The following is a 13,234-nucleotide window of genomic DNA, read 5'->3' on the forward strand; positions in this document are numbered from 1 at the left end:
CCCTACTGAGTATGCTTACTGAGTACTGCACTGCTTTCTTACTAAGTCTGCACTGCCTTCCTGAGTATATGCACTCTCGTACTGAATACTGCACTGTACTGAATGAAGGTGTCCACATCCACATCCTGCCTGGCACTGAGTGAAACAAGTTAGGGAGGAAAAGAGGAGAGGCCCAGAAGTTTAAACTTGTTATCTGATCCCTTCATGCCCCTGCTCTCTTCCTGCTTTCATTGTGGGCAAATTTTAGGATGTCCTGGTGAAACACCAAGGACCCTTTCGGTAGGAACGCCTGTTGCCATAATAGGAAAATCAGAAGACTGCACCTCATTGACAGGTTGTTACTTTAAAGCAAGGTCTTTTGAAATTTTTCCTATGTATTCTTCTGAGATTATAGTGAATCACAGGAGAAGGTGAAAAGCTGTTAATTCCAGATCCTGGGGTTAATTAGCTCCCTTAGATCATGTGCCTGTAGGAAAGTATAACAGGTATGGTGATAGAGACTTACATTTAGTTTCCTCTTTACAGGTTCTTAAATCAGGAGATACTTTAATTGCAACAGAAAGCAAGTGGTACAGGAAAAGAGACATTTTTCTAGCAGAATTCAACCCCAACTTCTGTCTAATGGGAGCTGAGACAAGAAGATTTTCAAGTCCTGTGTAGGATGCTCCCATGAGCAACATGGGAAAGGTGCCTCTGGCTGACACTTGGAAGCAAATCCAGCAGATCATCCCTCTCCATCTTCCAATGTGCGGTCTCCCTGCTCTCAGCCCCAGGAGCGCAAAGAGGGACCACCTCTGTGCAGGGAGCCCTCAGGGCCCTGTGTCCGTAATGGATTCAGGCACATTGGCCATGCCAGGGGGGTGAGAGAGGCCTCCGGTGCATCCATGTCGATGATGTGGCCGCTCACCCTCCTCCCCCCGCATCCTGTCCCGCCTCAGGCCTGCGCTTCCCGGACACCAGCTGTCACACAGGAAGCTGCAGCCTCTCTCTCTCCCACCTCCTTTGCTGGCTGTAGCTGCAGGATCATGGCCTGCAGAGTTTCCTTCACCATCTGGAGCTCCCTCTTGAGAGACTGTGCGCACATTGTTAAGGAACACACGCGAAGGTGACGGGCGGCCCTCGGCAGCCTCCGAGAGCTCTAATAAGAGCACGTGTGCTTGCTGGAAGCAGATGGGCACTGACATCTAATTGCAGTTTCAAGTTCTTCCAAATTGTGGGAATTAAATATTAATACAAATTTTACACTTCTTGTAAGAGCGATTGCCATCTCCATGAGGCCTGAGGTTATTAACTATCTCAAAAAAGGAAAAGGAAGAGTTGACTGGTAGACAGAGACAGATGGCCAACTGGGAGGTGCCATGATGGAGGGTCAGTGTGACTGGGATTCCTGCTAAGCCCCAGACAGGGGCAGCTCACCTGCCCCATCCAAGTGCTTGGACAGCCCAGAGGGCAGAGGGCTGGAAATTAGAGGGTCCACAAGAATTCCAGTATTGGGGGCCACCGTAGGTCCAGACTCGGAGTCGTGAGGGACCATAGTCCCTGTTGGCCATGAGCCAGACTTGTTACCTTGTACAAATCACTTCGAACCTCAGTTTTCTGGTGAAACAATGATTTCCAAACCCCTGTAGGTTCTAATCTGCTGTCCTGTGTTATCATACCTCCCAGGGATTTGTAAAATAGCCATTCAGGGTACTCAAGATTTGATGGAGGAGTGCAGGGAGCTTGCCCTTTCTGGGTTGGCTGGTTGGTTTTTCCTTAAACAGTTGGGTTCTTACTTTCCTCACCTTTAACGTTATTTCTTACCTAGAGAAAACCATCATAGAGAACTTAGCAAATAATCATATGGGCTAAATAAGGCTGTCATTCTCTTAAGAAATTAGCCCTTTTCTGGGACTATGTTTAACAAATGGTTCTTTTTCTATTCACGGTGAGGTCCCTGTTTCCTTGCGTACCTATAGTCAGAACAACTCAAAGATAAACAGGACAAGAGACAGATTGAATTCTTTTAGTTTCATAAGCAAATTAATTTCACTTCATCCAAGAGCAATGAAGGGGAAGTATGGGAATATGTCACTTAAACATCACTTAAATACTGTTAAATCATCACATGAGGTCAAACCATTTAAGTATTTCTAGATCAGATATGGAGAAAACAGGGAGAAAGCTTTGGGAAAAGTAGCTTGCAGAGATCTTACCACTCACAGACCATCAACGCTACAATGTTGTTTATATTTAAGTACAATGTCAATGCAATGTCAAGAGAAAAAGATACCCCCAGGTTATAACTGTAGAAAGCTTTCTCTTTCTTTTTTAAATAAAGAACTCCAGAGGATCCTGGGAATTATGCAAATGAACTTTTCCTAAGCAAAAATGCTGAACCACCCTGAAAAGCTTTTGGCAGCTTTTCATCCCGAAGCTTCACCAGACTTCATCATTTGTGTAATTTACATTCATTTACTAGGATGGTTCGCTCCTTGCACTTGAACTTGAGGGGAATGAGGGTGGGGATGAGTGGGTGCAAGGAAAGAAAGAATCCCGTATTTACCTAAAAAAATAAAATAAAATAAAAGGCTTCATTTTCTTCCATTTCTCTGGACAACTCTGCTAATCTTTAGTGAAAACAACTATGATTTTATATGAGTAAAAGCATATGGGGTCCCAGACTAAATACCAAACTGCAATTTAATCACAAAGTTATGTTACATTTAATAAAGAATAAGCATAGAGCTTAAGTAGTTTATGAATCCTGAGAAACTCTTGAGATTTAATTACCTTTAATATGCAGCCTGGGACTACACTCCCCTATTTGTAATTATTATTGCTAAAAGATGACATTGGTTTTTAGAGAGAGGATTGAACCAAAATAAGATGTTTCTTAAAGAACTTGTACAATTCCTGGCCCTGGCAGAACACACGGAAAGGTTTTTAAAAAGAGACCAAGAGAGAAGCCACAAAGGAAAAAGACTAAGTTATATAATTAAACTAACACATCAGCCCTTCATAGAACAATCAGCAATGACACACGGAGGAATCAGAAGACAGGAATTGAAGCAAATGATCACCAGCAACGGAAAACTGGCAAATCACTTAATGCTTTCATTTTCTCACTTGGAAAATGCACATTTTCAGGAGCTCTCCTCCACTAGCTAGAAGGGATACTGCCCAATTCATGAATTATTTAATAAAACCAACTAGATCTTCAAAAACATAAAATAAAAATAGAAAATAAAAATAAATAAAGTGCATATTCTCATACCTTCTTCCCAAGGATAGAGTTAAAAGAAATATTTTTTTTCTTGTAAGCATATAGGGACTTTTGTGAGGCGCTATGAAATGTAAGGTTTATTTACTAACGCAGTGGATGTAGCGAACAGCCTAGGCTCCGTCGAAGCAGGACTAGACATCAGAAATCCTGGAAACCTCATTTAGCGAGCCTATAGAGTAACGATCACCAAAATGATTAAAATCATGTTTTTATTACAGGTGTTGACGAGGATGTGCAGAAAAAGGACCCCTCTTGCACTGTTGGTGGGAATGCAAACTGGTGCAGCCACTGTGGAAAACAGTATGGAGGTTCCTCAAAAAATTAAAAATAGAGCTACCCTATGACCCAGGAATTCTACTACTGGGCATTTACAAAAAAGAATATGAAAACACTAATTAGAAGAGATACATGCTTCCTTATGTTTATTGCATCATTATTTACAACAGACAAATTATGAAAGCAGCCCAAGTGTCCATTGATAGATGAATGAACAAAGAAAAACTGATATATATAATATAGATATATATAATATATATATATATAATGAAATGTTACTTGGCCGTATCAAAGAATGAAATTTTGTCATTTGCAACAACATGGATGGACCTAGAATATAATGCTAAGTGACATAAATCAGAGAAAGACAAATACCATATGAGCTCATTCATATATGGAGTTTAAGAAACAAAACAAACAAAAATACTCTTTTTTTTTTTTTTTTTGGTTTAAGACTCTTAACTGTAGGGAACACACTGATGGTCACCAGAGGGGAGGTGGGTGGGGGAATGGGCAAAACAGGTGAAGGGGATTAAGAGCACACTTATGATGAGCACTAGGTGATGAATGGAAGTGTTGAATCACTATTTTGTGCACCTGAAACTAATATAACACTGTACGTTAACTACACTGGAATATTTTTTATAAACTGAAAAAAATCATGTTTTTATTTACCAAATACCTCTCTCTAACCAACCTGCCTGTATGATGCCTTACAAATGTAAGTTCCAAAACATTTTGATTGCACTAAAATGGAAGAGAATCCAGGATAAAATGTGCAGTGGGAGTGGGGAGGACCAAGTTACAGAACAATTTCTATGGAATGAAAAACCTATACACATAAGTGATTTCTGCTAGAAAAGTGCCTTGGAAGGACACAGTGGTAAACTTCTAGGTATTGATCCTGGGAGGAATATGCAGCCTTTTATTTTTTTTTCATACTTCTGTAATATTCAAATGGACATGCATACTTTTATATTTAAATCAATATATTTATAAAAGAAATCACTTGAAACATTTCACCGTTAAGCAGTTGGGAAATAAAAGAATAGAAAGAGAATAGAAAGAGATCCTTGTTCTTTCCTTCACTCATTCAAATATTCAAACATTTCCTGAGCTCCTACTGTGCACTAAGAAAGGTTCTGAAAAAAAAAGAAAAAGAAAAAGAAAGTTTCTGGATGTAGGAAGCACAGGAGTGAACTAAACAAAGTCACGGCCAACCTGCCATGTAGTGCCAGCAAGTGGAACAGAAAATAAATTCACACGGGCACGTATGCGGACTGCTAGATGGGGGTGGTAGAGGGTTTGGAGCAAGGGAGTGACTGATCACTCCAGCCACTTTCATCACTAGTAGGTTCAAGGGGGCAAAGGAAGAAGCAGGGAGATCAGAGGAGGTGGTTGCAATAATCCAATAATCCAGGGAAGAAAAGATCACGTACTGAACCCAGCTAGTGGCCGTGGAGGTGAGAGGTGACCAGATTCTGCATATGTTCTAAAGGTTGAGCCAAGGGCATATGGTGACGGACCAGATGTGGAATGTGAAAGAAGGAAAAGGCATTGAGAATGACTCCCAGATTTTTTATCTAAGCAATGAACTTGCAATTTATCAAGGAGATGACTGAACATGAGTTGGATTTTTTTGAGGGTTGGGAGGAATTTTGGAAAAGCCTATTTGTCAGCCAAGAGGAAATGTTGAGTGGGAAGCAGACATGAGTCTGAGGTTTGGGGTGAGATCCAGCCTGGAGATACGTACTTGGAGGTTATATTGAAAAATATATTTTAAAAAATATTTTCATACTTTCTCACTTTATTCCATTTGCTACAGCTAACCAAGATCTTAAGGTTACTAAGTACAGTAGGTTTAGAATCAGCGTTTCTGATTGTTAGTCCAATAAACTCAACATGGGAGCCCATTGACAGATTTGACCTTGGTTTTTATCAAACCACTGAGCAAATAAAGTAAAACTCAAGTATTGAATTTTAGGTAGATATGATGGAGGCTCACTCATCTAAGTATAAGAGTAAGTCTCAAAGAGCTGAATGATTCTTGTGATTGCCTGTGCCCTTGAGACTTCTAGAGCTAAATATAAAGTTCCCCTGTAACAGATATGCCACCAGATTATCTGTGGCGTCTAAGAAAATGAGCACATTAATTATAAAATGGCACAAGGATTGACATGCCAACATCTTTAAAAACACCTTTGGAGCCCAAGACCATTCTTTACCACCTTGGGGTAGACTATTCACATATTAAGCAACTGTATAACCTCTTGCTAACAAAGTTATGCAAGCTGCGTTTGCAATCCATAAAGGGGTAAGATAGTAAGACACCTTTCCCAGATGTCATGCAGGCATACAGTGGTAAGACAATATCGTCATTTAGGGCAGCCATTTGCAAAGACCTTCAAATTCTTTCAAGGAGATCTTTTGTTTACATATAAAAACAATTGAGTGTTTGACTGTCAATTGGGTTTCCAAGCAATCCTGTTAGAAGCGTAGACAAAAGTAGATCAGCTCATCTGGTCTGGTTCGGTTCAAAAAGAAACAACAGTATTCCTCTGAAACGGCCTCTCATTTGCTAAAGTGTTTCTTCCCATCAACAGTGATGCCTTTGCGGCCCTTTCGGCTTTACAGTGTGAGGACATTTAACTTCAGGAAAAAGCCGAAGGGGAGGAATGCAGCTATTGAAGAGCAAGGAGGAAAGCCTCATGAATGCACGTGACCTGCTGGAATACATTCGATGTTTTTACAGGGGCACTCTTTGGGATGCCCACCCAGTGCCAAATTCACGTTGTGCCGAGCCAGCAGCAGGACAGCCCAGGATCCACACTACCGCCTCGGCTTCCTTCCCCCACCCCACTCCCTTTGGCAGAAGCCAAAGGAATTAATCCTGGCCACCATATCCGCATCAGCCCAGCACACACAACGCCACAGTGCTTTCAACGACAGCCTCTTACGGTCTGTTTTCTTCTCTCTAAGATTCATAACTAGAGTTCTGTGATCCCCATGGCCCCTCTTCCAGCTCTTTAGCTCTAGAGTGGAAAACATTTCCAAGAAGGCCCAACAATCTCCCTTTACCTGTTACCTTTGTCTGTTCAAGCTACACAATTGAAAGTTGAACCAGACATGGGATCTTAAGGGGATGCGTTTTGAACATGGAGGAACCCTTCAAAATGGTTTTCGAAACATAACTGCTAATTAGGACCCAAAATGACTGTGAAATTGTACTAGAGACTCAAACTGATGCTCTTGGAAATCCCGACTTGACTGGCAGGGAAGTCACACCTCCTGTCCTCTCCTCAAACAGGAGACACGAGTCACCTCTCTGAGGTGGCCGGCATTTCCAATTAATGGCGCACACTTCTTTCAGACACTCGCCACCACAGCAGCTGATGGGTTTGTGTCGTCCTTTGGTCATACTACCTGTAATTTAGTGAGTCTGTCAGGATGATGAAGAGACAAGGGCTATTCTCTCTCCCTTCTTGGATCTGTCAATCCAATGTCTTCTTCATAAAAAGCAGGACACTCTCTGCAGGCTGCCTGTAGCCCCAGTATCAAGTCAGGATGCCCAGAGGATCTGTTTGGAAGCTCATCTCCACTGTCAATGAGTGGTCCACCCCTCGCTGACGCCTCACTAGCAACCCTTTCTCACATGCATGGCTTACGCAGAAGCTCAGTGCCTTCCACATGAAGCATGAGCATCCGTAGCTGCCAAGGCTTGAATCTTCTGGACATGGACATTCATAGTGGACTCATGTTCATTGTGCTCATGCTACATCATAGGCACAGTAGGCTCTGGCAGAGTGCTTAATGGAATCAAACAAAAATATGACACTCACTGTGTAATTCTTTCTTGTTGTTGATGGGAAGCTGTTTCTTTCAACCATACACAGCTTTGTATCTTTGATCAAGAATGGAAACACAAACCAGTCAGAGTTTGGCTGGAGGATTCAGCAGCCTCTTTGAAGCTCTAGATAAGCTCTAATTTGGAACAAGGGCTTTGGTTTGTGCAGGGAGGGAGCCTCCACAGAGCCTTGTAAATATGTCTTTCTATCTTAGGGTGCCACGTTCCCCTCAAATCTAAGTGCTGTTTTATAGGAGTTCAAAGATTAGCTTCTGTGTCTTTGCTCTCAATTGGGGACACAGAACAAAGCCTGGGATTCGGAGGAAAGTTTGGGTTGAAATCCACATTGCAGTGCAGATTTGCTTGGAGAGGAGGAAAGTGTCTTCCGTACCTAAACAGTGTTTTCCAACCCAGGTCTGACATACCCCCAGTATGTCTCCACTTATCTCAGCAAGGATCAGCCAAATTCTCAAAAACAGAACTTCAATAAGCTACTTTTATTATAGCTTAAAAATTTTAGAGTAACTGTATATTCCACACAACAGGCCTGTCCATTTACTTGTAGGCAGAGCTACCTCCCTATGGGCCAACAAGGACCACAGAGCTTGCCACTCATTAGAAATGACCCTGGAGCAGTCACGTAATTTCGGTTTTCTCAACTATCAAGTAGAAAGAATAATCCCCATCTACCTATAGCTGTTTGGTAGACTTAAATGACTTTTTATATAGGCCACTCTGTGGTTACAGACTGACTCATTCAAGCATCTATTACGAAATAATTGAATAAACCTGTCTTGAAACCTCTTACATATAAATAGGATGTGGCTGGAACTTTTGACACAAACACTGAAAATGTTGAGGCAAATGGACTTGGAGAATGTGATTTCTACCTAAAACCTAGCACCTACCATGTACAAACGTGTTAAAGAATTTTCCTGAATACAGCCTTGTGTAGCCTTCATGAAAACCTTAGAGACACATGTTACCGTCCACTGTTGCAGATGAGGAGGCTGAAGCATGAAGAGACTTTATCAATTGTCCATGGTCCTGCTGCTCCTGAATCGTGGACTGGCTGTGGGGCCACTAAAAGGGGCTTATCTACACACAGCTCTGCCCCCTCTCAGCCTTCTCCTCTGCCACTCATCCCTATTGGGAAAACCCAATTCCCTAGAACCAAACTTGACTATAAAATTTAGAAAATTTAGGTCTAGAGACCAGCACACACCCCGCCCCCAGCCCTTAGAATTGCTACCTGACTCCACTGTAAGCCTGAGGTACGTCCCACTGGGGAAAGCTCCCACCTGTTGGGCTGGGGGCCGGGAACCCCTCTAGATGCATTGCCTCTCTGCATTCCATCGCTCCCAGACGCCCAGGCACAGATAGTCACTTGCCCGTTTGCTGGAGCCCATGTCCCTTTATAAGTCCTCAAATCCAGGTGATCCATGAACATGGAATAAACAAAAATGCAAGCCAAGAACTCTTCTGCTGTTTCTTTGGCCAACTTTGTAGTGATAGTTTAAACACCAGTTTTATAAGGGGCAGGAAATTATGAAGAACAAAATGTCTGCTTTTAAAAATCCACCTTGATGGGAATGCAAGCTGGTGCAGCCACTCTGGAAAACAGTATGGAGGTTCCTCAAAAAGTTGAAAATAGAGCTACCGTATGACCCAGCAATTATACTACTGGGTATTTACCCCAAAGACACAAATGTAGTGATCCAAAGGGGCACCTGCACCCCGATGTTTATAGCAGCAATGTCCACAATAGCCAAACTATGGAAAGAGCCAAGATGTCCATCAACAGATGAATGGATAAAGAAGATGTGGTGTATATATATACAGTGGAATATTATGCAGCCATCAAAAAAAACTGAAATCTTGCCATTTGCAACGACGTGGATAGAACTAGAGGGTATTATGCTGAGTGAAATAAGTCAATCAGAGAAAGACATGTGTCATATGATCTCACTGATATGAGGAATTCTTAATCTCAGGAAACAAACTGAGGGTTGCTGGAGTGGGGGGTGGGGTGGGAGGGATGGGGTGGCTGGGTGATGGACATTGGGGAGTGTATGTGCTGTGGTGAGTGCTGTGAATTGTGCAAGACTGTTGAATCTCAGATCTGTACCTCTGAAACAAATAATGCAATATATGTTAAGAAAAAAAAAAGAAGAAGAAGATAGCAGGAGGGGAAGAATGAAGGGGGGAAATCGGAGGGGGAGACGAACCATGAGAGATGATGGACTCTGAAAAACAAACTGAGGGTTCTAGAGGGGAGGGGGGAGGGGGGATGGGCCAGCCCGGTGATAGGTATTAAGGAGGGCACGTTCTGCATGGAGCACTGGGTGTTATACGCAAACAATGAATCATGGAACACCACATCAAAAACTAATGATGTAATGTATGGTGATTAACATAATAAAATAAAATTTAAAAAAACTACCTTGAACAACGTGAAAGTAATTGTTGATTAAGCTGAAGAAATTTCCTGCTAAGTTTAATAACCAAGGTCTAAGATTTAAAGTTATAATGAGGAAGGAAACAGTGCTGAATCCATCATTAAACTACTGTGGATCTGAATACCTGTGATTAAGATTAGTCCTTGGCCATTCAAAGCTGTTTACACACACACAAACACACACACACACATACAGTCACTCAAGATAAAGTATAAAAAGAAGCAGAATTCTGAAAAGTAAGACAGCAATGAAAAGCAAAGACCAAAATAGCTACATTTCCCACAAGCTCATTTGTAAGAGTCATACTACTGAATAGAAAAGATGAATGAACCGAGAATTGTTTTTATCGAGAAACGTGTCCACTTCTGATTGAGTAATTGAAAAGATACAAGATGGGGCTGCAGATACCCTCATCTGTGTGCACATCCATCCATTTGCCCTCGAAAGAACTAACCAGAACTGAGTACGTCCACAGATCTGCACGGGATATGCACATATACCGAAGCTAATATGTTCTTACGCCTTCTTGCTCAGCGGCAGCTAAGGTTGAGGAAGGCATCTGCAGATGGGACATCAAGTATATGGAGTCTTGTGCAAGAAGAAATTGAAAAGGAACGACCTAAAGTCCTATTAGTTATGATACTCTACTGCTCATTCCAGGGCAGAATTGTACGGTAAAGAAAATATAGAGAAGCCCCTAGAAAAACTGAGCCGGTCAGACCCAAAACCATCTGTGCCCCACAAACCCAGCTTCATGCCCCCCGAAAACTGCATTTTGTTTCGGCCTTCTATGCGTGTCTAAACTCCATGGTTAATTTTTAGTGGTCAGGCTTAATAATCAAAAATGCTGAATTACTCACCAAAAGCTAGAGAGAAAACACTGCATATAGGATAATCTCAGAGATCTAAGGTGTGCTCTGCTATAAATAACAGCAGTATCTATTTGTTTCCATCTGCTAGGGCATGGAAAAATTGAGTATTTTTTTAAGACTTGCTCTTACAAAACAACTAGCAGGTGCTTAATCTGCAAGATTAAAAGGATATGAATGAGATCTTCATCATGGCTGTGGATTGCCGTGTGAAGCTGATCTTCTAAGTACAATAACTTCTTGTCTATGGCTTCACATTTTTCTCCAAGTTCTGCAGAAAGGATGCAAGATTCCTGGCCAGAGAAAAAGAAAAAAATCACTTGTAAGCTATCGACTTTTTCAGGACCATGAGCACATCTGTACTTTACCCAGTGGTACCCAGAAGGAAGATTTCCCAACAGAGCCCCCCCAGCTTCTACACGCCAGGAGAAGCATGCCAGAACCTTGGTCTTCCCTGGAGGTCATTCTTGAGAAGACATGAACCAATTTCAGGTTATTACCGAATGACAAGCTCCGCGGGTGACCTCCCTTATCCGGTCATTTCAAAGTGCTCTTTGCAGGATGTCAACTCCTAACATCGAATTATCAAAGGGGAAGCCTGAGTCTCCCAGCTGCATCCGTGGGCAGACTCACAATGTAACAGGAATTCGAACCAAAGTCGGGCTGGGGCGAGTCAGAGGAGCAACCCGGCTGCACCTGTAAGAACAGAGCTAGTCCTTTAAGGGCACAGGAACCCAATAGGGCACTGGACATGTCTTCACACACTAGTCACAGTGTCTGAAAGTTAGAAAATTAAGGAGACTTTAAATGCCATGAGGTGTGTATTATATATACAGTTTCCGCTGCCACCACCCCAAGTGTTAATCCGCTCTCCCTCTCACCAGAGCAGAAGCCCCAGAAGATCAGAGCCGCTGAATGATAGGCCCCAGAAGAGCAAGGTGGATGGTGGCCTGCTCACTGTGGGGTCCAGAGCCCCTGACACATGGCAGGCATGGGGTACTCATTGGTTCCATGAATGGACATCCGAGTCTTAGAGCTCCTTCCTTCTCAGAGGCTTCCCCTTCAAACTTATATCCCACACATGAACCCCAAAAGTGTCCTCTCTATCTCACTTCCCAGCACAAAACCACCACCACAGAGCAGAGTCCAAACTCAGCCCCTTCACAACCGGCCACAAGGCTCACACCAGTGGTGTCCCCTCTCACACACAATCTAATTTTGGCCAACTGGATGGCCCTATTGCTTCCGGTCACACTATTCTTCCAGCCGTTCTGATATGCGTTAGGTTCTCACGAGTGACGGTAAAGCCCCTACAGGCATATGGGCTACCCATTCATTCCACACCTTCAAGCGCAATAACTGGACTTGGAAAAGAATAAACAAGGTCAAAAAAAATGAGGAAGGGAAACAGAATCTTAGAACAAAGGGAAAGGGAAAAAGCAGCATTATGCTTAGTGAGATAAGCCAGACAGAGAAAGACAAATATTGCATGATACCACTTCTGTGTGGATTCTATAAAAGCTGAATTTGTAGAAGCAGAGTGTAGAATGGTGGTTACCAGGGCCTGGGGCGTGGGGGTGGGGAGATGTTGTTAAAAGGGACAGACTTGCACCTAGAAGATGAATTAAGTCCTGGTTATCTAATACACAGCACAGTGATTATAGTCAACAATACTACAGTATAAACTTGGAAAATACTAACAGACTAGATGGGAAACGTTCTCACCACAACAAAGAAATGATACTTATGTGATGTGAGAGAGCTGTTAGCTAACACTAGGGTGGTAATCATATTACCATACATAAAATGTCCCAAGTCAACACACCGTACATCTTTTTTTTTTTTAATTTTTAAAATTTTTTTTTTCTTTTTTCTTTGAGAGAGAGACAGAACGTGCATAGGAGTACAGGTTGGGGGGACACAGAGGGAGGGGGAGAGAGAGAATCTTAAGCAGGCTCCACGCCCAGCATGGAGCCCAACACGGGGCTCTATCTCACACCCCTGAGATCATGACCTGAGCAGAAACCAAGAGTCCAACACTTAACTGACTGAGCCACCCAGGCGCCCCAATATGTTATTCATCTTAAACTTACACCCTGTTCTAAGTCAATTAAATTTCAGTAAAAAAAACATAATAAATAGATAGATAAAAAGCACCTAAAAGCAAGTCATTAAAATCTAACCCCAAAAATTTAAAAATAAAAATACATACATACATACATACATACATACATACATACAATTTAACCAAATTAAAAGTAATATTTTCTCAACCCGGAGTGAAAGTCTTCGAAGGTATACTAAAAAGAATTTTGCATAAGGGAAAGAATTAAGATATATATTTAGATTAAACTGCAAGGTTACTACAAAAGCTACAATTAATACCCAAAAAGAACAATGAAATGCCCAGGTGTGGTGATATTTACTGTTAAAAAGGACTTAGAGATCACGAGTTATGTAATATTATAATTGGAGGCCATGAATAATCATTAAACCCAGATATGTAACTTAATATTCATTA

The 13,234-nt window shown here is 42.0% G+C and overlaps 1 protein-coding gene across 1 annotated transcript in view; it reads right to left on the minus strand.

Moving 5' to 3' along the window:
- Positions 1 to 634: 634 nt before the first annotated feature.
- DISC1 (DISC1 scaffold protein) overlaps positions 635 to 13,234 on the minus strand; it is a 326,114-nt gene continuing 313,514 nt past the window's right edge. Inside the window, exons 12-13 of the mRNA XM_021696148.1 lie at positions 10,889 to 11,006; positions 635 to 1,074 (exon numbers count right to left, since the gene is read on the minus strand). Coding sequence (XP_021551823.1) covers positions 935 to 1,074; positions 10,889 to 11,006 — 258 coding nt within the window. The 3' untranslated portion in view covers positions 635 to 934. The remainder of the gene's footprint in view (positions 1,075 to 10,888; positions 11,007 to 13,234) is intronic.

The sequence above is a fragment of the Neomonachus schauinslandi genome, chromosome 6 (assembly GCF_002201575.2).
Source record: "Neomonachus schauinslandi chromosome 6, ASM220157v2, whole genome shotgun sequence".
Taxonomy (NCBI): domain Eukaryota; kingdom Metazoa; phylum Chordata; class Mammalia; order Carnivora; family Phocidae; genus Neomonachus; species Neomonachus schauinslandi.